The sequence below is a fragment of the Hyperoodon ampullatus genome (assembly GCF_949752795.1).
Source record: "Hyperoodon ampullatus genome assembly, chromosome: 10".
NCBI lineage: Eukaryota > Metazoa > Chordata > Mammalia > Artiodactyla > Ziphiidae > Hyperoodon > Hyperoodon ampullatus.
Window position 1 is genome coordinate 72053548 of NC_136923.1, and position 19761 is coordinate 72073308.

General features: G+C 47.6%; 1 protein-coding gene across 1 annotated transcript in view; it reads right to left on the reverse strand.

Annotated features, from left to right (window-relative positions):
* LRFN2 (leucine rich repeat and fibronectin type III domain containing 2) overlaps positions 1 to 12181 on the reverse strand; it is a 36420-nt gene extending 24239 nt beyond the window's left edge. Inside the window, exon 1 of the mRNA XM_079713672.1 lies at positions 10767 to 12181. Within this exon, the coding sequence (XP_079569798.1) occupies positions 10767 to 12166 (1400 nt within the window). The 5' untranslated portion in view covers positions 12167 to 12181. The remainder of the gene's footprint in view (positions 1 to 10766) is intronic.
* Between the last annotated feature and the right edge of the window lie 7580 nt (positions 12182 to 19761).

Consider the following 19761-nt stretch of genomic DNA (forward strand, 5'->3'; position numbering starts at 1 on the left):
GATGAAGATTTGAGTGCCAGTAGTTCATTTGGGAGGTGGGCCCAGGATTCTCTGGAATGGGGAAGAAAGGCCAAACAGGCTGTTTCGCTAAGCAACTTACCCTTGTGAGCAATCTGGGCTCAGTCCTACTGGGACCCTCTGGGAGACAGCACAGAACATGCCTCAGCTGTCCTTCTTCTTTCCCCCTGGGGGAGGAAGCTGGGGTGTTAATCCTCCAACTCCCTCTGGCATAGGGTGGGGCTGCTCCTGGGGACGTCAACTCTCCTGCACTTCAGCTGCCCTCCCTGTGGGCTGGGCACACCTGAGGAAGTCCCAGAGGGAAGGGTCAGTGAGCCACATGTTAAAGACTGCAACTGACCTAAGAAGGAGCTTCAGTCCCTGAGGTCCATGGAACTCCCATACCAGCCCTGAGCTATATCCCTCTGGAATTCCATTACATGACAGAAACAAACCCCACATTTTTTCAAACCACTACAGTCAGATCTTTGCTACGAGAAGCACTTCACACTATCTGAAGATGCTCTTCACGTCTTACATCTTTTATCATTTCACAACATCCTTGTGAGTTATTATCATCCCCATTCTGCAGATGAGAAGCCTGAGGCTCAGAGAAGGAAAGGGAGGGGGTTAAGAGACTACATCTGGAGCCCTGGATTCGATCCTCCTGGTATTAATCACTAAGCCTCAGCTGAGGGGTAAGAAAAATGACTCCAGCAACTAAAATGCACAAGATGCTTTTGTTTCCTAAATGTTTCACATACTTTATCTCTTTGGAGATAACCCCATTTGAAGGGGTTTGTATTTCAATGTTATAGATGAAGCCAAGTCTCAGAGTGGTGAGATGACCAGGGCAAGGTAGAGCTGGATGGGAACCCAGGTCTCCTGACTTCTTGCCTCACCAGAAGTTCAGAGACCAAACCCCAGCCGTGGGATTTACAGCAGCTCCGCCCACCAGTACTGCCCATTTCCTAGGTACAACAGCCCAATCAGAGTCACCGGGGGAGCTTTGACAACACGGATGCCTGGGCCCCACCCCAAGCTGACTCAAGATCCCTTGCAGAGAGGATACAGCTCCCCATGGATTCCGGTGCACAGCTAGGCTTGGGGAACACTGGGGTGGTGGGAAACCTCAGGCTCCAGGTCAGAATGCCTGGGTTTCACACTTCCCCCACCCACAGTTCTCCTGGAGCTGTTACGAGGCTGAAAGGAGCTGGCTGCTGTGAACATGTTTGGGGGAAATTCTAGTTGTCAGATGAGTGTTTGTGTTTGGTGTCATTCTGATGGCTGCCACCACCAGCATGATCCCCAAGTCCCAGACACTCCTCAAGCCTAACCCCTCCCTCTGTAAACCTTCTTTGGTAATTTCCTGGTGAGAAATAAGTAATACCCCCCCACCCCCAAACCAACCAAATGTATATAAAATTAACAAGGAACTCGTTCTCTGGTTCTCACTTACTAGAGGGGAAAAGCCACATTCCAAAAGAAAGGTAGACTGGATGCACAATTCTACTCCCTTTACTCCTGCTAATTATTTCTCCCTTCGAAGATGTCTTCAGACAGAACTTTTTGAGAATAAAGAGTGAATGACAAGTAGAGAATTTAGTCACTTCTGAACAGATGCCCTGAAGGTTTTTGAATCTGAGTGGAGTCATCTTCTTGTGCAGAGCAGGAGGGGAGGATGATAAAGTGGTGATATGATTTGAGATGCTCTTGGAAGGCACCCCTGAAAAATTTCTCTCCTATGCACAAACTTGCTGTGGGTTTTGAAATTCCACCATTAGAGATTCACTCCTTTGGGTTCTTCAGAGTTTCCAATTGAACTGTGAAGATTTCTGAAAGGGGTGACACCTTACACTTTGATCTCTTAAAACTCTATCAGATTGTTTTCCCAGTTTACAGTTCTCTTAGAGTAAGGTTTTGAAGAATGGAGCCACAAGAAGAAGCCTGGAGAACAGGGACAAAAAGAGGGGGCTAAGAAAGGAAAGTGGACAGGCTCCTAATAACAATAAGTAATGACATGTATCCTGTACTTCACAGTTGACTATGAAAGATGCACTTTCAAATAGGTGATCTCATTCAGTTCATGCCACTGTCTATATAACTTATGCAGAAAGGAATCTCTGTTCCCATTTTACAGACAAGAAAACAGAGACTGACAGTGATGCAGTGTTTTGCTCATGATCCCAAGACTAGTAAATGGTAGAGTTAGGGTGCAAACTCAGGTTCTAGAAGTGCTAGCTGCCTCTTTGTCTTCTGTATATTACTGGCAGTGTATTGTGCCTAGTTTTAGAAAACTACATTTCCCAGCCTCCCTTGCAGACATGTGTGGCCAAAAGAGATATAAGCAGAAGTTATTGGGTAGAGCTTCAGAGAATCTCTTCCCCTTTGCCCTCTGGCCCTTCAGCTTTTTATCTTTCCTGCTGTATAGAAAGGAGATGTGAAAGCTAGAGTGCCGGCAGCCATTTTGCACCATGAGGGAACCTTAAGGACAGAAACTGTGTGCTGAGGATGGCAGATCAGAGAGGTAGGAGCTCGGCCCTTGGTGGCCATACTTCCCAGAAACCCAGGCTAAACTCTCTTCCACTGGACTTCTCTTACACAAGAGACATAAACCCTTATGAACTTAAATCTCATTAGGTTAAGTTTTCTATTCATCCTAATTGCCACGGCTAGGCCTTAGAAATGTGGGGAAAGCAACTAAAGCTGGAAGAGAAAATCTCAGCAGACTCCCAGTGGGTTACCCCATCCTTCCGAGAAAAAGAAGTTATAGTTGGTGCCCCCCAGCCCAAGTCTCCAGCCTTAAGGAAAACTCCTTGAGATATCTGTGAGATGTGCCCCACAGCATGGTACCTGGCATTGGATGTAGGACACCACATTTCTAGTTTTTGCTTTGTGGAACCTTGGGAAATCCGCTCAATTCATTAAAGACTTAGTTTCACCATCTATAAAATGGGTATAATATTTGTCCTGTCCATCTCCACTTGTGGATGTCAGATTTCAATTGTCAAGCAATGTAAAAGAAATTTAGAAAAACGTAAAACCCAAGGCAGGCTGATCTGGCTCTGACCAGGGAGTTGATGGGGATCTTTCTACCCCATCCACCCCAATTTCCTCCTTTATACCTTTTTTTCCTCCGCCTGTCAGGGTTCAATCCATTGTTTCAGGAGAAGCTGAGATGTCAAAGAAGCAGCTGAGTCAAGGAAACTTCCCCCTGCATAGGTGTCAGATTTTGCATATGGCATGACCCTTCCTTTAGGGAGCACCTGTCCCTAGCAGTTTCTCCCCATATCCACAAGATCCCAGGTTCATCAGTAAATTTCCCTCCACCCCAAGGTGGAGAGGGCTACATTTTCATGGGGTAGGGGGGACCAACTGAGGTGTTGATTCATAAGATCCTGATGGGGTAGAAACTGGCTGAATCTGCCATTTTATTCTTTCCCCAGGTGGGAAACAGAGCAACAGTAAAAAAACAATGCCCCAATCCCAGCCCTGCGAAACTCTGTGGGGTGGTTCAGTCTCCCCCAAGGTGGGGAGTATGTCTGACAATCATGGAAGAATATGGCATGGAAAGGGGGGTCTGAAGATAATTAGGGGTCGGGGCATGGAATGGTCACTATCTTCTACCACCTTCAGGTCTCTTTCCTCATAACCCCACACTTTTTCTACACGGAGATGATGACAGCAGAATAAGCTGCACAAAGACAAGGCTGCATCCTGGCTAATTCCACACTGTGCTATAGAAGTATGCTGGCTGTTCCCCTGGCCCTCCTGGGGACTGTTCCAACATCATGCCTGGAGGCAAGTGTTTGTGAATGTCATTTGGGCTGCTAATGACATGCAGGACACTTAACTTACCACGTCACACGGGGGATGAAGCAGAGCTGGGATGGGCTTCTGCTTTCTCATGCGCAAGGGGAGGCCCCCTTCTTTCTGACTCCCCTCTCGCCATCCTTCCTCTTCCCTTCGATGACTCCTTCCCACCCCCCTGACACTGCCCCCATTAATGCCAGCCACATCCTGAAAGGGCAGGCCCTGGGGCAGACAGATGGGGGAGCTGGCCCTCCCCAGTCCCACGGGAAACAGGCCAGGCCTCACTTGTGGACTGTAGGTGTCCAGCATGACCCAGGGCTGCCGGCAGGGCTCAGCCGTATGTACTCAGGGAAGGAAAATGGCTTGGGAAGTCAGCAAAAACCATTAGATAATTAGGGAGCTAATTATCTGATTAAAAAAAATAAAAGCAAGACACTATTTCATAGTCAAATTCAAATCCTGAGTTATCCATGGCTTGGAATGAGCCATGCCTCTGCTCCCCCTTCCTGGTACATAGAATAGAACCTGATGCTTCAGACACAGCTCACAGCCCCCAGTGCTTCTGTAGGCCCATGGTGTGGGTCAATGGTGACCTGTCAATGACGTGTCCAATCTGGCTGGACAACTGAGCCTCCACCAAGGTCCCTGTCTGTGGCCTCAGGCCCCAGGGCTTAAACCCCTGTGAGACAGGGCACCCTAACCCTGGAAGGCAAGATGCCATGTGGCCCCAACTGGCAAAAGCAGGTGAATTTAGCAAGTGTGGTAACCATATTGTCTTGATCATGGGATAATAAGAAAACAGAGCCATAGACCATCAGGGTGGGCTCACTTAAGTTAAGTGTTACAGTTAGGCTGACCACTCGGCATCCCTGGCATGGAGTTAGCCGGGTTCTGCTTGAACCGTTCTGGTATGGGCAGCTCACTACCTTATGGCAGCCCTTGTTTATTCTGCTGTTGGGCAGCTCTGATGTTCATTTCCATTCTATTCAGTTCACCAGGTGTTGACTCAATAGCTGTTGTGGGCCAGGACTTACTAGGAGCTGGGGATACAGAGATGAGTAGGTATGAATAGCACATGCTAGAGAGGAAGAAAGACACAAGCCAAATCATTTTGCAGCCAGATGGAGAGCAATGAGAGAGGTAGATACAGACGCTGCTACTGGAATTTTTTTATTGTAATGGGTCCGTGCCTGCTTTCGTGTGTGTGTGTGTGTGTGTGTGTGTGTGTGTGTGTGTGTGTGTTCCTCTCTCCTACTCATACATTCTTTGAATAAATTAAGGGATATATGACTCCTTTCCCAAATCCTGTCATCTCCAAGGTAACCTCTGCCCATCTCACAAGATTCTAGAATCCCATTCTCATCAACAGATCTCTGGATATATTGCCATTGGTAAAGAAAATCTCTTGAGACTCTGTCATCCTGTATTAAACGTGTTACAGCTCCACTCCGACCAGCTTGAATGATTCAGTGACTAAAATCGTAACCTCCCATGATCTGAGCACTTCACCTCTCTTAACACAACCCCAAATTACAGGAGTCTTTTGGCAGCTCCATCACTTTGCGGCCATGATGTCCTTGAGATCAGCTAAAACTCTGAGCCGATGCCACACAAAATTCCAGTCAAGCCAGATGTGCCTCACCTTGAACTCATGCAGCTGAGTTTTTGAACCGAAAGAGAATACATATTTTCTGTGTCATTATCCATGTCAATAAGAAAACATACTGAGCAGTACAGAATGGGGGCAGGTATGGGCACAAGGCAGAGGCTTTCTCCCATGCTCACATCAATTTGTTAAGCAACCTGATTACTTGACCAGTTACAAGTCCACTTCACCAGTTCACATGTCTCCATTTTGGCCCAAACACAGGGTGAGATTTTTGTCAAGTGTCCTTTACAATTGTGATGCGCTCTGTTTACGGCAGTGAGTCACAGCTATGGAAACTCCTAGGATGTTTTCCAATAGCATCTATCACCCCAGAGGTTCTGGCCCACTTCCCCCTTGGAGATGCATAGGGGTGGGGGTCTCATGGAGAATCCTGTGTCAGGAGGGATGTCACTGAGGAGGGCTGCCCTTGTGAGTGACAAGGAGGCAGATTAAAAGAACTACTGGGTCACAAACTAGTGAATATAACAAAAAAGAAACAGACTCACAGATATAGAGAACAAACTAGTGGTTACCAGTGGGTGGGAGGGGCAAGAGTGGGGTAGGAGATTAAGAAGTACAAACCATTATGCTTAAAACAAATAAGCTACAATGATATATTGTACAACACAGGGAATATAGCCAGTATTTTGTAGAAACTATAAATGGAATATAACCTTTAAAAATTGTGAATCACTATGTTGTACACCTGTAAATTATGTAATATTGTACATCAACTATACTTCAATTACAAAAAAAAAGAAAGAAATACTGGGTCATAGTGTCCCCTGAAGACAGCTGAATACTTGGGCAGGATTTGTCCCCTGGGAACCCATGCTGGGTCCTGGCAATCAGCATTCTTTGCAAAGGGCTTATAGCCATCTGTTGAGCAATTCTGCCCAGCCTAGCATCCTATGCTTTATGGGGTCTAGTCTTCAAAAGGAGACTATCCACCCTTTTCCCATCTTGGGCACTTCTCTTTCTGTCCATGCTGTCTCAGGCCCACCCCCATGGGCTTGGGAAACTCAGCTAGTATCCTCTAGTCCTGGGATGTGACCCTTTGGGTACGTGTGATGTGTCTCTGTTGGCCTTGGTTTCCTCCTTGAGTATTGGTCTTGCCCTTCCCATGTTGCCTGGATTCCGGTTCTGTCTCTGCTACTTTCCATGTAACACCTTGGGCAAGTTTCTTATATGGGAAGTGAAATAACAATAGTTCTCACCTCCTGGGGTTTTGAGGAAGCTCAATGAGTTAGTACACATAGAGCCCTCAGAATAGTGCCCGCTTCAAGTAAGCTCTCAGCACAGATGTGTACCATTATCGCTGGCCCTGTTCTTGTCGGGGAAGGTGGAGGCCAATTGGAAACTGTGCAGCTTTCCCTGTGGCTCTTGTCTAGTCTTCCTGCAGCCTCCCTCCTAACCAGCACATTTGTCCTTCCTGCTATGAACATGGATTAAAAGCCCTGCCCTCTGTACAGTGTGTGTTCCTCTTTAATATTCATCTTTGGATAGAAGCCTTTCTGCCTCTCTTTTGTACACATCCCTGTTGAAGGCCAAGCGTGTCACAGAGCTACTGTGCAGCCCACTGGTGTCTCTTCTTTCTTATGGGGACAATTTGCTTTCTAAAAATCCACTGTATCCTTCTTGGAGTCTCCCATTTGTCCTAACAGCCAGCTTCACTGTTAGGGTGAGGGTAGCACAGCCATGGTGGCTAAGTCTAGGCACTGAAACCAGAGGCCTGTGTTCAGATCAGTCCTGCCTCTCTCTGGCTGCACAACCTTGGGAGAGTTTTAATTCTTTTGGTCTTTTATATTTCTTGGTATGTCCAGGAGATTTAAATGAGATATTTACTTCTTGGAAAGCTACATTGAAACCCACAGTAAGCTGGCAATAATGTTGTCTGGTGATTGCTGTTACTATTATCTGGCTACAGACTCATGCTGTCCTTTTTCTCTAAATTTTGGAAATCCAACTTCTTAAAGACTGAATTGCACATCTAACCATACTCTTCCCGTTGCTCGCCCAGGATGGCAGACAAGATAATGGTCTCAACTCTCACCATTACTGTTACTACCACCATCACTATTGCTAATAACAACAATAATAATAATAATTCGTATTCCTTGAACACTTACTATTACGTGCCTGCACTGTTTGGAGAGCTTTCCACGCTGCTTCTCTTCTAATCTTCAAGACCACAATAAGGGGAAATCTGCATTGTTATCTGCATTTTTTCCCTAAGATTTCTGATGTTTCCATTTACTTCATTTTATTGCATGTTGCTTTATTGCACTTTGCAAATAATGTTTTTTACAAATTGAAGATTTGGGGCAATGCTGCATTGAGGAATTCTATAGGGGATATTTTTCTAACAGCATTTGCTCACTTCATATCTCTGTGTCACATTTTGGTAATTCTCGCAAAATTTCAAACATTTTCATTATTATTATATTTGTTATGGTGTCTGTGATCAGTGATCTTTGACATTACTACTAGGACCCACTGAAGGCTCAGATGATGGTTAGCATATTTTAGCAATAAAGTATTTTTTAATTAAAGTTTGTACATTTTTTTAGACATAATGCTGTTATACACAATAGACTACACTATAGTGTAAGCATAACTTTTATATACACTGGGAAACCAAAAAAATTCATGTGGCTCACTTAATTGCAATATTCACTTTATTGCCGTGGTCTGGAACCCAACCCAAAATATCTCTGAGGTGTGCCTATATTTCTATCTATAAAGCTAGTGTCTCCAGGATCTCAATCACCAAATAAAAGCACTTTGAATTCAGCTTTGAGTATTCAGAAGTATACCTCCGACCCCTCCCGTGGCCCTCGGAGGGTTTCTGAGACCCCCAGGGAGGGGTGCCATCTTGGCAACTTTGGCTTGCTGCCACCTTGATGCCAGTATCTCCCCCTCACAAATTGCATGTCCCTTCATCCTGCGCTTTTGCAAGCCTCAGAGCTGGTAGCTTTTTGCCTTTACACTTTATATCAAAGTCAAAACCATATAATAAATTCACAAGTGAAGAAATATACTTATTTTCAAAAGGTCAACCTCACAAGGTATCAAAGAAATGCAAATTAAAGCAAGGTCCATTTTTCACCTATGAGATTGGCAAAAAATGAAAGTAATTATATACTCTATAATTGGCAAGGGTGCGGTCAAATGGGCACTGTCACCTTCCACTGGTGAGAGGATAAATAAATGTTTATATGCAATGTATAAAGGTTATAATTTACCCGTGAAACCAGTGATTCAACACTTAAGAAAATATGCTAAGGAAATCACTGAAGTTGCACAAATGTATTTATGTACAAAGATACATGCATTGCTGCATTACTTTTTTTTCTTTGCTGCATTACTTTTAATATTGAAAAATGGAAACAACCTAAATGTCCAACAGTAGAAGACTGATTAAATAAATTACGGTATAGCCAAATGAAAAGTACTTTAATACCATGAGATCTAAGCAAGCTACAATGTTGAATGGAAAGAATTAAGAAACAAAAGGACACACTAGATTGATCATAAGTATTGTTTTGAACTGAAATAAAACTTAGAGGCCAAATGCTCCTGGTTAATTTTGAGTGGTGGGATTACAGGTCATTTTTTTCTCTCTCTTTATCATTTTGCCTATGTTCCAAATTTTCTACAAAGACTATTACTTTTATAAGTAGGAAAAATATATACGCAGATTGTTTAATTTCATATATATATGAATACATAACATATATTGTTTAATTTCATATATATACATATATGACATGCATATACTTCAGTTAAGTTCTAATGCTGTTTTCTCTACATCCTGAGAATGAAGCTGCTCTCCAGACAAGCCACACATATGACGCCAGGTAAGGGAAGTTCCTTGGCTCCTGCAGCTTCCATGGTGCACCCACCCTCCATCTCATGGACTCCATTTGGTGAATAAATGCCTTCCTTTCCCCACACCTTCCCATCCAGAGACCGATTCATCAACTGAGAAAGTCAGAGCTGGAAGAAACCTCATTGACAGATCAAGGTTCTTGACCTCTCTTGTACCATGGATGCTTCAGCTGTCTGGTGAAGTATATGGGATCCCCTCTCAGAATAATCATTTTAAATGCATACAATAAAACACAGGATTTCAAAAGAAACCATGCATTCCTTGAGCTGTAAGATTCTAGGCCATGTCTGTCATGTTTAACACAAGCTGAGGCTGGCCAAGAAGGAAACACACCTGTGGTCAGCCCCTGACCCTTTGGCCTGGAACATCATCTGTGGGCGCCTCCCTCCCTCCAAAAAACGTAGGCAACTCTGTTGCAGCTTTTCAGTCTTAATCTCCCTTTCTATCAGCCTAGGAAATGGCCCTTGGATTATCACAGAAGGAGATGAACATCAATGTCTCCATTTCCAGATGAGGAGACTGACACCCAGAGTGGTCAGGACAGGTGGGCAGGATGACCCCACCTCTAATATTCAGTAGGCTCACATGACCTGCTCTGGTTAATCAGAGCTCATCCAGGGCTTCTGCAGGACCAACTGGGACATGGATGATCTTCTCCTTCTAGGGCTGCCCAGAGGAAAGAGGTTGTCTGAGGGTGAAGCCAAACCAGAAGAAAAATGAAACTTAGGGAAGCTAAGAAACTGAGAATGCAGGATGTTTGTGAGGCCTTTGATCTACCCTGAGGCAGGTAGGTCCCTGAGTTTTCAATTACATGAGCCAACACATTACCTCTCCCTTTTTCTTTTTTTCAGCCAGTTTGAGTTGAGTTCAATTACCTGCTGACCAAGTCAGGTGCAGATTATCCCCATTTTACGGATGAGGACAACTGAGGCAGGGCAAGAGAAGTAAATGACTAGCAAGTGGCAGAGTGATGATCTGAATTTTACACCTCCTGACTTTAACCGTGACTGCCTACAAGTCCAGGTGAAGGTCAGATTCATCCCTCCTTGAAGGAGTCAGATTCTTTGGCCAAGAGTTCTGCTCATTGTTATTGTGTGCCCTCCATCTGAGGCTCAAAACAGAAAGTTCTGAGGCTCTCAGCCACGAGACCTCCTACCACAGTCACGGCCCTGGGAGGTAGGGTCCTCCAACATACACATCTCTTCGGGCTGCCCGTGTGGGGTCCCCTCTTCTTAAACTTGTAGGTAATGTTCATTCTACTTCCTCTTACCTGCACAAATGGCGCAGTTTGTCCCCAGAATCCCACAGACACCTCTGGGGAGGTGGGGCATAGGTGGGAACAGCTCAAAACCCTCCCCATCATTTCCTCCTGGCCCAGCCAGACACCTCCCCGTGTTGCCGCAGTCCCGGGCTCACCTGTAAATCAGTACCTCATCGTCGGAGCAGTTGTACTGCAGCTGGTACATCTTCACCCGGGGGGCGGACTTGCTGACCGACCACTTGACCAGGGCTGAGGTGGTGGTCACATCGGACACCAGCACAGCCCGTTCTGGGGGGCTTTTGGGAGGCTCCCCGGCCCCACTACCTCCACCTCCCCGGCTGGTCTTGCTGGAGCCAGTGATGTCCGAGAGGCGGGACTTGGGGGACGCCGTGCGACTGGTGCTATTGCTGAGGTGTGGCAGCTGGACAATGGAGACCTCCACTGTGGCCGTGGCCTCCCCGGCGGCATTGGCAGCGATGCAGGTGAAGGCGCCGCTGTCCTGAGACGTGGTGATGAGGATGTCCAGGGTGCCGTTGTCATACACGGCAGTCCTGGAGGAGTTCGCCACCAGGCGGTCATCGGGGGCCACCCAGTGGATGAGGGGGCTGGGGTCCCCGATGGCCTTGCACTTGAGTGTGGCCGCCTGGCCCTCCAGGACCAGCAGCTTGTGCGTGTGCTGGGTGATGAGAGGCGGTTCGCACACAAACTCCTCTTCGCGCACGTGCCAGAAGTAGCGGCCCTTGAGGCCCCCCGGGGAGCCACAAGTCTCCTGGTCATCGTCCCGCTCGAGCCTCCGCAGCCAGAGAAGCTCGCAGTTACAGTGCAGTGGGTTTCCCCCAAAACTAAAGGACAGGGGTGGAGCGAAGGGTGTGGCCGTCAGGGCAGAGGCCTGGGAGTGGGCGAAGATGGGGTCCGGGGGCAGCTTCTGCAGCCGGTTGGAGGTGAGGTCCAGGCGGGCCAGTTTCTGCAGGTCAGAGAAGGTGCCCTCGGTGATGTGGTCCAGCAGGTTGTGGTCCAGGCTCAGCTGGTGCAGGTTGACCATGCGCCTCACGGAGCCCCAGGGCAGGCCGTGGAGGTTGTTGTAGGAGAGGTCCAGATCCTCCAGCGTCAGCAGGAAGTCCTCGAAGGCCTCGTCTGCGATGCCTCCCAGCTGGTTGTTGTTCACGATGAGGTGCTGCAGGTTGACCAGGCCCCGCAGGGTGTCCTCCCCGAGGCTGGGCAGCCGGTTGCTGTCGAGGTGCAGGGAGCGCAGGCTCTCGAGGTCCAGGAAGGAGAAGGGCTGGATGTGGCTGATGGTGTTCCTGGACAATGTCAGGTCCACCAGCCCCGTCATGTTGGCGAAGTCCTGGCGGCCGATGTGGATGATAAAGTTGCCGCCCAGACGCAGCTCCACCGTCCGCCGGTCGATGTCAGGGGGTACGAAGAGCAGCCCCTTGGAGGGGCACAGGGTCCCCAGTGACTCAGACAGGTTCTGGCAGACACAGTACTTGGGGCAGGCGTCGACCACAGCAAACGCCATGACAAACGCCAGCAGGCCACCAAGCAGGGTCTCCATGGTCTGGTCACTCAGGCCGTGGCGCCTGGAAGGGAGGGACACAAGGTCAGGATCAGGAGGCGACTTCCTAAAGCCCTGGCCCAGAGCTTCCTCCCTCACACCCATCCCCTGCCTTGGGGAGCAGCAGAGTAGCATCTGCTCACACGGGTGTAATCTCTTCAACCAGTCCCTCCAATACAATTCTACTTTTTCCTTTCTCCTTAGCTCTTATCACCTTGGAACAGACTATTTAATTACTTATTAATTATGTTTATGGAATATTTTCTATCTCCCTCACTAGAATGTCAGTTCCACGAGGGCAGGTACTTTTGTCTATTTTGTTAATTGCTATAACCTGCACATCTAGCACAGTGCCTGGAACATAGTAGATGCTCAGTAAATATTTGTTGGATGGATGCATGGATGGATAATTCCATACCAGTGGTTCATCGAATAATCATTGGATTTGAAAAGTGTTTTATGGCTGTATTTTGAAGCGGTTTTGCCCTCTTAATTGGATTAGGCTCAGCATGAAATCAAATTGGACCAGCATTCCCTAAGAACAAGAACATGGACAAGGAGAGAGCTGTCCCTGGGAGATGCCAGGGTTAGTGGGGAACTGGCTTTGGGTAAGTTCTTCACCATGGAGAATCCACATAGTGGGTGAATCTCTGGGAGTTCAGGGAGGTGAAGAAGGGGGTGGGATGGGAAGCCAAGGCATGGACTTCTTCTGAGCACTTAGTATGTGCTGGGTCCCCTGCCCGGACCTTCATATACATCACCTCATCTGGGCTTCAGGAACACCCTTCACGGGGAAGGGCTTATCTGTGTATATAGATGAGGACTTGTCCATGGCCTAAGAGCCTCCTTCAGGTCCTTAAGCAAAAGTCACCTTCTCACCAAGGCCCTACCCTCTGTGCACATCCCTCTTCCTTGCTCTGCGTTTTCTCCTTGGAATTGATCACTATCTAAGCTACTGTATGTTTCACCTATGTGTCTTGTTATTGTTTGTCTTCTGCACTGGCAAAAAAGTCCCAAACGGTTGGGGCTTGTTTTTATTCACCACTGAATAAAAGGCCTATAGCACTGCCTGTCGCATAGTAGGTGCTTTTGTGAGAATGACTATCCAGGGAAGGAAGGAACAGGGCTTTGGATCAGGTCTTTGAATCTCCAAATCTTACAGTTTCATCATTATTCCATGTGGCTCTATTTATGTAGTACTAAGAACATCAACTGAGTTGGACTTTTGGAAAATCATTGCACACTGGCTGTGTAGCATCACGCAGACCAACAGCTCTCGATTTGCCTTCTAGGAGTGCTAATTAGGGTTCTGCAAGGAAGGCTCCTAAGGCCACTGAAATGGGAAGCACGGCCCACTCTTGCTCACCCTTGCAAAAGCTCTCTCTGCACTAGCAAGTTCGTAGAAGTGTTGAGAAATTCTGTGGCAGTAAAGAAATTTGAATTAATGTTTAATTCTGCATTGCTCCTTTTTTTAAGCTAAATACACTCCTATTTTTTTTGCATAACAACTATTAATGCCTTGAGGAAGTAGAGCTCTATTGCTCCCAGTTTAAGGAGCAGAGATGCAGACAAAACAACTAGCTGATAAAAAAAAAGATACATAGTAAATTTAAAAACCTATTCCAATCAGATATGACTTTATTGTGAAGATTTGAGTTCCATCATTGTGTCTCTTTAAGGGTAAATTTCCCACCGTTTCAGGGTGAGATTTACTCTGCATTTAATCTGTAGTGAGTGTTATTCCTGAACAGCACTGTCCAATAGAAACATAATACGAGCCACGAATATAATTTTAAATTACATATTAAATTACATGGCCATATTAAAAAAGTGAAAAGAAACAAGTGAAATCAATTTTGATCATGTATTTTACTTAACCCACTATATCCAAAGTATTATTTCAACATGTAATCAATACAAACAATTATGAATGAAATGTTCAACATTCTTTTATTTGTACTAAGTCTTCAAAATCCAAGTGTATTTAACACTTAGAGCACATTTCAAGTGCTCAATAGCCTTATGTGACTATGAGTTTCCACAATGGACAGCACCGTTAGAGCAGGTGTTAGCCAACTGTAGCCCAAGGGCCAAATCCAGCCTGCCACCTATATTTGTAAATAAAGTTTTATTAAAACATGGCCATGCTCATGTTTGCATATGGTCTATGTCTTTTTTCACGCCACAATGGTGGAAGTAAGTAGTTGTAGCAGACAGAATATGGCCAGCAAACGCCTAAAATATTTGCTGTCTTGCCCTTTACAGAAAAATTTGCTTACCTCTGTTCCAGAGGATTTTCTTTTCTTTACATCTTCTTCATTATGGTCACCCTCATTAAAAACCTCTGTCAACGTGCCTATTTCCATGCAGCTCTGCTCTGAGCTCCCATGAGCAAAAGCCCACCCTTCCAGTTCCTGCTCTCGCCCATCTCCTCCTTGAGGGATACCAGCCTGCCCTGACCCAGGTCCCACCAGGCACATCCATCCCAGAGGTGTCTACATGTGGAAGCTTTTGTGCCACCTTCTCCATGCCCAAATGCATGGCCTTCTAGGTCCATACTTAGCTGGGTCCTGATAAAGCAAACAGGAATCTTTTCCATCTGCCTTGACCCTCTTATATTTAGCACAAGGACAAGTCTTTGCAAGAGCTGGTTCGGCCCATTTTTCCACTTTCTTTCTCACGACTCTTTCTTCCTTCGTTCTTCTTGCTTCGACTACACTCAACCTCTCTCACTTATAATTGCCAGGCTTGATCTTCCTCCGGGACTTCCTCCAAGCCCTGCTCTCTTCCCAGTTTCTCCCCAACCTCCACTCCTGCCTGACCAAGCTCCTAGTCCACCTCCAGGCTCAGCTTAAATGGCACCTGCTCCAGGAAGCCTCTCCAAAACCTAGACCAAAACAGACCTTCCTGCTATGGACCCCTTAGCACCCTATACTTGTCCTACGTATTGCTCACCACCCTTATACAATTCCTTAATCACTTACACATCTGTCTCCCTAGACTGGAAACTCCACAAGGCAGGGAATTTATCTACCCTGTCCACCCACCACTGTATCCCAACACCCAGTACCACACGCGACTTGTAGTAAGTGCCCAATCAGTATCGAATGAGTGAATGAATAAAATATGGTGCTGAGCCAAGGGAGCTTCTGGCATTGTCACTGAGGTTCTGAGTTCTGTATCAGCTCTGTCCAGGGCTCACTTGGCTAATCAGCTGAGAAAACCATCTTCGTGGAGTGGCCTGGTCACGCAGAAGCTTCAGAAGTATCTTCTGTGAGCCATCCGTGTGCTTTCAAGCATATGGCTCATTGTGGTCATAGAGTCAGGGAGGTCAGAGGTCTCTGGTCCCTTCATCTGCTCAAGGAGAGGTGAGTGGTATCTCCTACACCCACTGGGGACACAGGGATAGCCACACGCAAGGAGGTCCCTTGCTAGTTAAGCTGGAGGTGGCTGTGTGCACGTGTGCCTGTGTCTATGTGCATGTGTATGTTTATGGGGGGGGTAGGGTTCTCAAAGCCTCTGGCCCCTTGAGAAGGGCATCCTCCTCATGAGCTCTTGTCAGTAAACACCGCAGTTTCTAAGGCTCAGCAGCACTTTCCAACATCTTCCCATCGCTGCACACACAAGAAATGGTAATAATCATTGTCAAGTGCATCTGAGTCCAGAGCCGAGGCTGTTGGTGGCCTGTGGGGGTAACTTCCACTGTCCCTCCAGATCCTCTTTCTCCTCCCTCTCTGACCCTGCCCTGTGTCCTGGAAGGCTGACCAGCCTGGGCAGCATCAGTGAGATATAGACTGACTGCCCTGTCCTACGGCATCCTTGGGTCTTTCCATCCCTGCCTCTGTCGCCTGCCCTCCGGCAGAGAGCAAAGGCAGTGGCAGCAAGCGGGAACGATCTGGACACTTTGGGATGTACACCCTGCATGGGGCCCATGGTTTCAAACAGTTTTGCCCCTGTAAATTATGCTAAACGAACCACATTTTAAAAAAGAGTTTGTTGAGGATTAACAAACATCTAATGAATTCAAATCTGTGACATAATAGAGCTGGGTAAATATATTTTAAGTAATCAGCGTGGAAGCTTACTGACAGAGAAGTGACTATTGAATCTTAATTAAAATTGTATTCTGAGAACCGTCACTTATTACTCTTATAGCCAACAAAAAGCAGCTTAAACCCCAAGTTGGGAGGGAGGTGAGGGAAACGGGGTAGATAACAGGCAACTAGTGCACACCTAGGCGGGGTGGGGAGGATCTCTCTTTTGAGCGGAGATTTGAACAAATGCTAGAAGGAGTAACCCAGGTCCCTCTAAGCATCTCGGAATGGTGTAGGTGGTGGAGGGGACCACGGAGAGGTGGCGGATTACGAGTAGAAGGCTGGTATCGGGAACAAAGAAGCAGATGAAAGCAGGCAGGAGGGGCCAAAGCTGAGAGAGGTGCCTGGGGATCAGAAGCGAGGCTATGAAATGGATGCTGGTATCAAATGTCAGAATCAGCCTTCATGGGAGGAATCCATCCACAAAGGAGCAAAAGCTTGTCTGCTCAGAATGTCTATGAGCCAGGACTGGGGGGAGGGGAGGGGCGAGTCAGGGAAGTTGCCAGAGGGACCAGGCGATGAGCTGGAGAGGAAGAGACACAGTCTCCCCTGGCCCTGCAGTGCCTGAGAGAATCAGCATGTCTCCGGGAGTTTACCCAGGGTAGGATCAGTTCTCCTTCCTTCCTCCCTAGGTTTCTGGACTCGGTTTTCACAACAACTCTGCAAGGTGAGTGCTGTCACTAGTCCATTAAGATGCTCTGGTGTAATTGCAAAGAGGTGTCCCTACTGGGCGTCTGGAGTCCTCCTTAGCTGAACAGCCTTGTGCGGTGAGCAACCTGATCTACCATACCTCATGGCCTGAGTATTGCTACCCCTGTTTTAACCACCAGGAAGTGAGGTTCAAAGAGACTTGGACCTGCCCAAACTCTCCCATCTCCCCTGAGAAGAATCATGATTTGAACTCAGGATAGTCTGGCTCCAGGCCTCCCTGAGAGTAGAAGAGGCCCCTCTAGAGGCTTCCATGTGCCTGGTGTACGTAGAAACCGGCTGCCTCTACCATGAGATTGCTTAGTAACCTGTGACAACCCAGCTGTTCAACTAAATTTGGGCACTTGTGTTTCCTGCTTGGGGATGGGCCTGGAAGGAATGCTGCTGGCGTTCTCAGAAGCTGAGGCCTAATTGGCTCAGAAAGACCCACCTGTCAGGCCCGATGGTAGTGAGTCACACACATACACACGCACGCACGCACACAATTAAATATACTGGCAATGCATATAGAGTTGTGGAACTAGGCTGGTGGTTTGTAATCAGAAGCTCCAGATGGGATTTTATATTTAAAACCAAAGGAAAAAAAGAACGATGAGGACAGAAAGGGGAAAACGAAGGGACACGGCAGACACGGCAGCACAAAAGGAAAGTTCCTGTTCCTTCACTCGATGTGGAGACCACAGACTTTCCTCGCCCTTCCCCCAGCCCCTGGCCCTGCCTTCCTGCCAGAACCACCTCGAGCTGTTCCAGACAGAAGAGGCAACATTTAGCAGATGGCTGGCACGATATATGTGATATCTCTCCACTCTGATTTCCATTTAAAAGATACCTTAGCAACCAGCCGAGGAGCCACCTGCCCCTGGAGCCTGTAAATCAAGTAAGATGCCTGTCTCTGCTTCAGGTAAAAAGAAATGGCCCCTCCAGGGTGCTCCAGGCCTACAGGAAAGTGGGAATTAATAAGAGGGGGAGGGGGTCGTATCTGCCAGGAGAGGCAGCCGCCTGCGTCTCCTTTCCAGACTTGCCCTCTCAGAGTACATGCTGCTCCCCATAAATCGCACCACTCAAGGCGAGCCCTGAAGGGACCTGCAGGGGAGCCAGGGGACCAGAAAAGGAACCTTGATTTCCAGACATGGGTTTCCTGAAGGGGCTGCTTTTCTGATCTAGGAGTAGTCGGGTGGCGACCCTGTCTCCAGCCCGGTGCATGGTTCCAGTTTGGGGCTTCCAGCCCCTGTCCTTGCCCCAGCGCCAGCACCTCCACCTCTCAGGCCCTTAGGAAGTAACAGTCTGGGGCTTCTTCTAAGGGTAAGAGCAATGAGTGAGCATCAGAGAACTGATATTCTCCATCCCCCTCCCTGATGCTGCTTTGCACAGGAATCCTTCTAGAATCTTGAGAAAGAGGGGATGGGGGCAAGTTCAATGAATGTGTTGGAGAGGGAGATAGCTCCTGACCTCAGAGAGTTCCCAGTCTGATGGGGGAGGCATAGCTTTTGACCACAGGCAGCTTCTATGTTGACGCTGGAGTCACAGATTCTAGTTTGAAGGGAGAGGGAGAGAAGGAGAGAGAGACTGACAGGCAGAGACAGAGCAAACCAGAAAGCCTGCCCTTGGAAGATCTCAGCTCCGTGGCTGCAGAAAGACACCCACACAGGATGGGCAGAAACATGCCCTGTGCTGTCCCCAGGCAAAGCCAAGGAGACAGAGGCCACATCCCAGATCCTGGGACTTCTTCATAAACTAGCTAAAAAGACTGGTCTTAGATAGCAGAGGTAACAGGAGAGAAAAGGGAAACGAAGTCTAAAACATCCAAGGGCAGAAGGAGCCCACTTAGGCTCTGTTTAAACTTCTATTGTGCAAGGTAAGCAGCTGTTATCCTAAGTAAGTTATTAAGCTCAGAACTGCTTCCTGTCTGCTCTCAGGGACAGCACGATGCCTCCGTGTTAATGCGTCCACGATAGCTTTGATTCTGTTGCAGTGTAGTTATGTGTTTCCCTATTCACCTGGGAACCCCTTCTTGGCAGGGACTGTATTTTGTTCAGCTCTGAATCCCCAGTAGCAAGCCCAGTACTTAGCACAGAGCAGGCACCAGGGACATGTTTGATGAGAGAATGAATGAACGAATGACAGAATGAATGAATGAGAGCTCCAGCATAAATAGCCGTACACCTTGGCACCTTCGACACTGTACACGCCTTCTTACTGCAGGAGTGTGCTCGCCCCCGTCTGGGGCAGGCCAGGCAGGCTGGCACGTTCATGCCCTGGAGAACAGCCCCCCAGCCAAGGCTAGTAAAGGGGGGTGGAAGATAAAGACCTCAGCTTCCTCGCCGGTTGGGTGGAACGACTCCGAAGCATGTTCTGCACAGCCTCCCACGGGTCCCCAGTGAGACTGAGCCGCAGTGGCCCTTCGCAGTCACCTGCTTCTAACACACCCTGTGACTGGCTGCCTTCCCCTCCCCGCTTCACCTCCCATCCCTCTTCCTCTACCTGGGTGTCCTGAGATCATGGGCCAAATAAGCCACTTACACTCAAATCCTTGTTTCAAGTCCACTTCTGGGGAATCCAGCCCAGGGCACACTTACTTACAACTCTCATGCTATAAGGTACGCGCTGAGCCTGGGCCATCGTGGAAACGTCAGATACGTGGGAATCAAAAATGATCGGAAAGCCATGCCCATTCTCGTCAGTGACTAACACAAACAGGCCACTTATTGAAGGAAAGAGACCTTAGCTCCCACACAAATGCTAGGTATTGAGAGTTGGATGGAAAATGGCTTCTACCCAACGTATTCACAACCG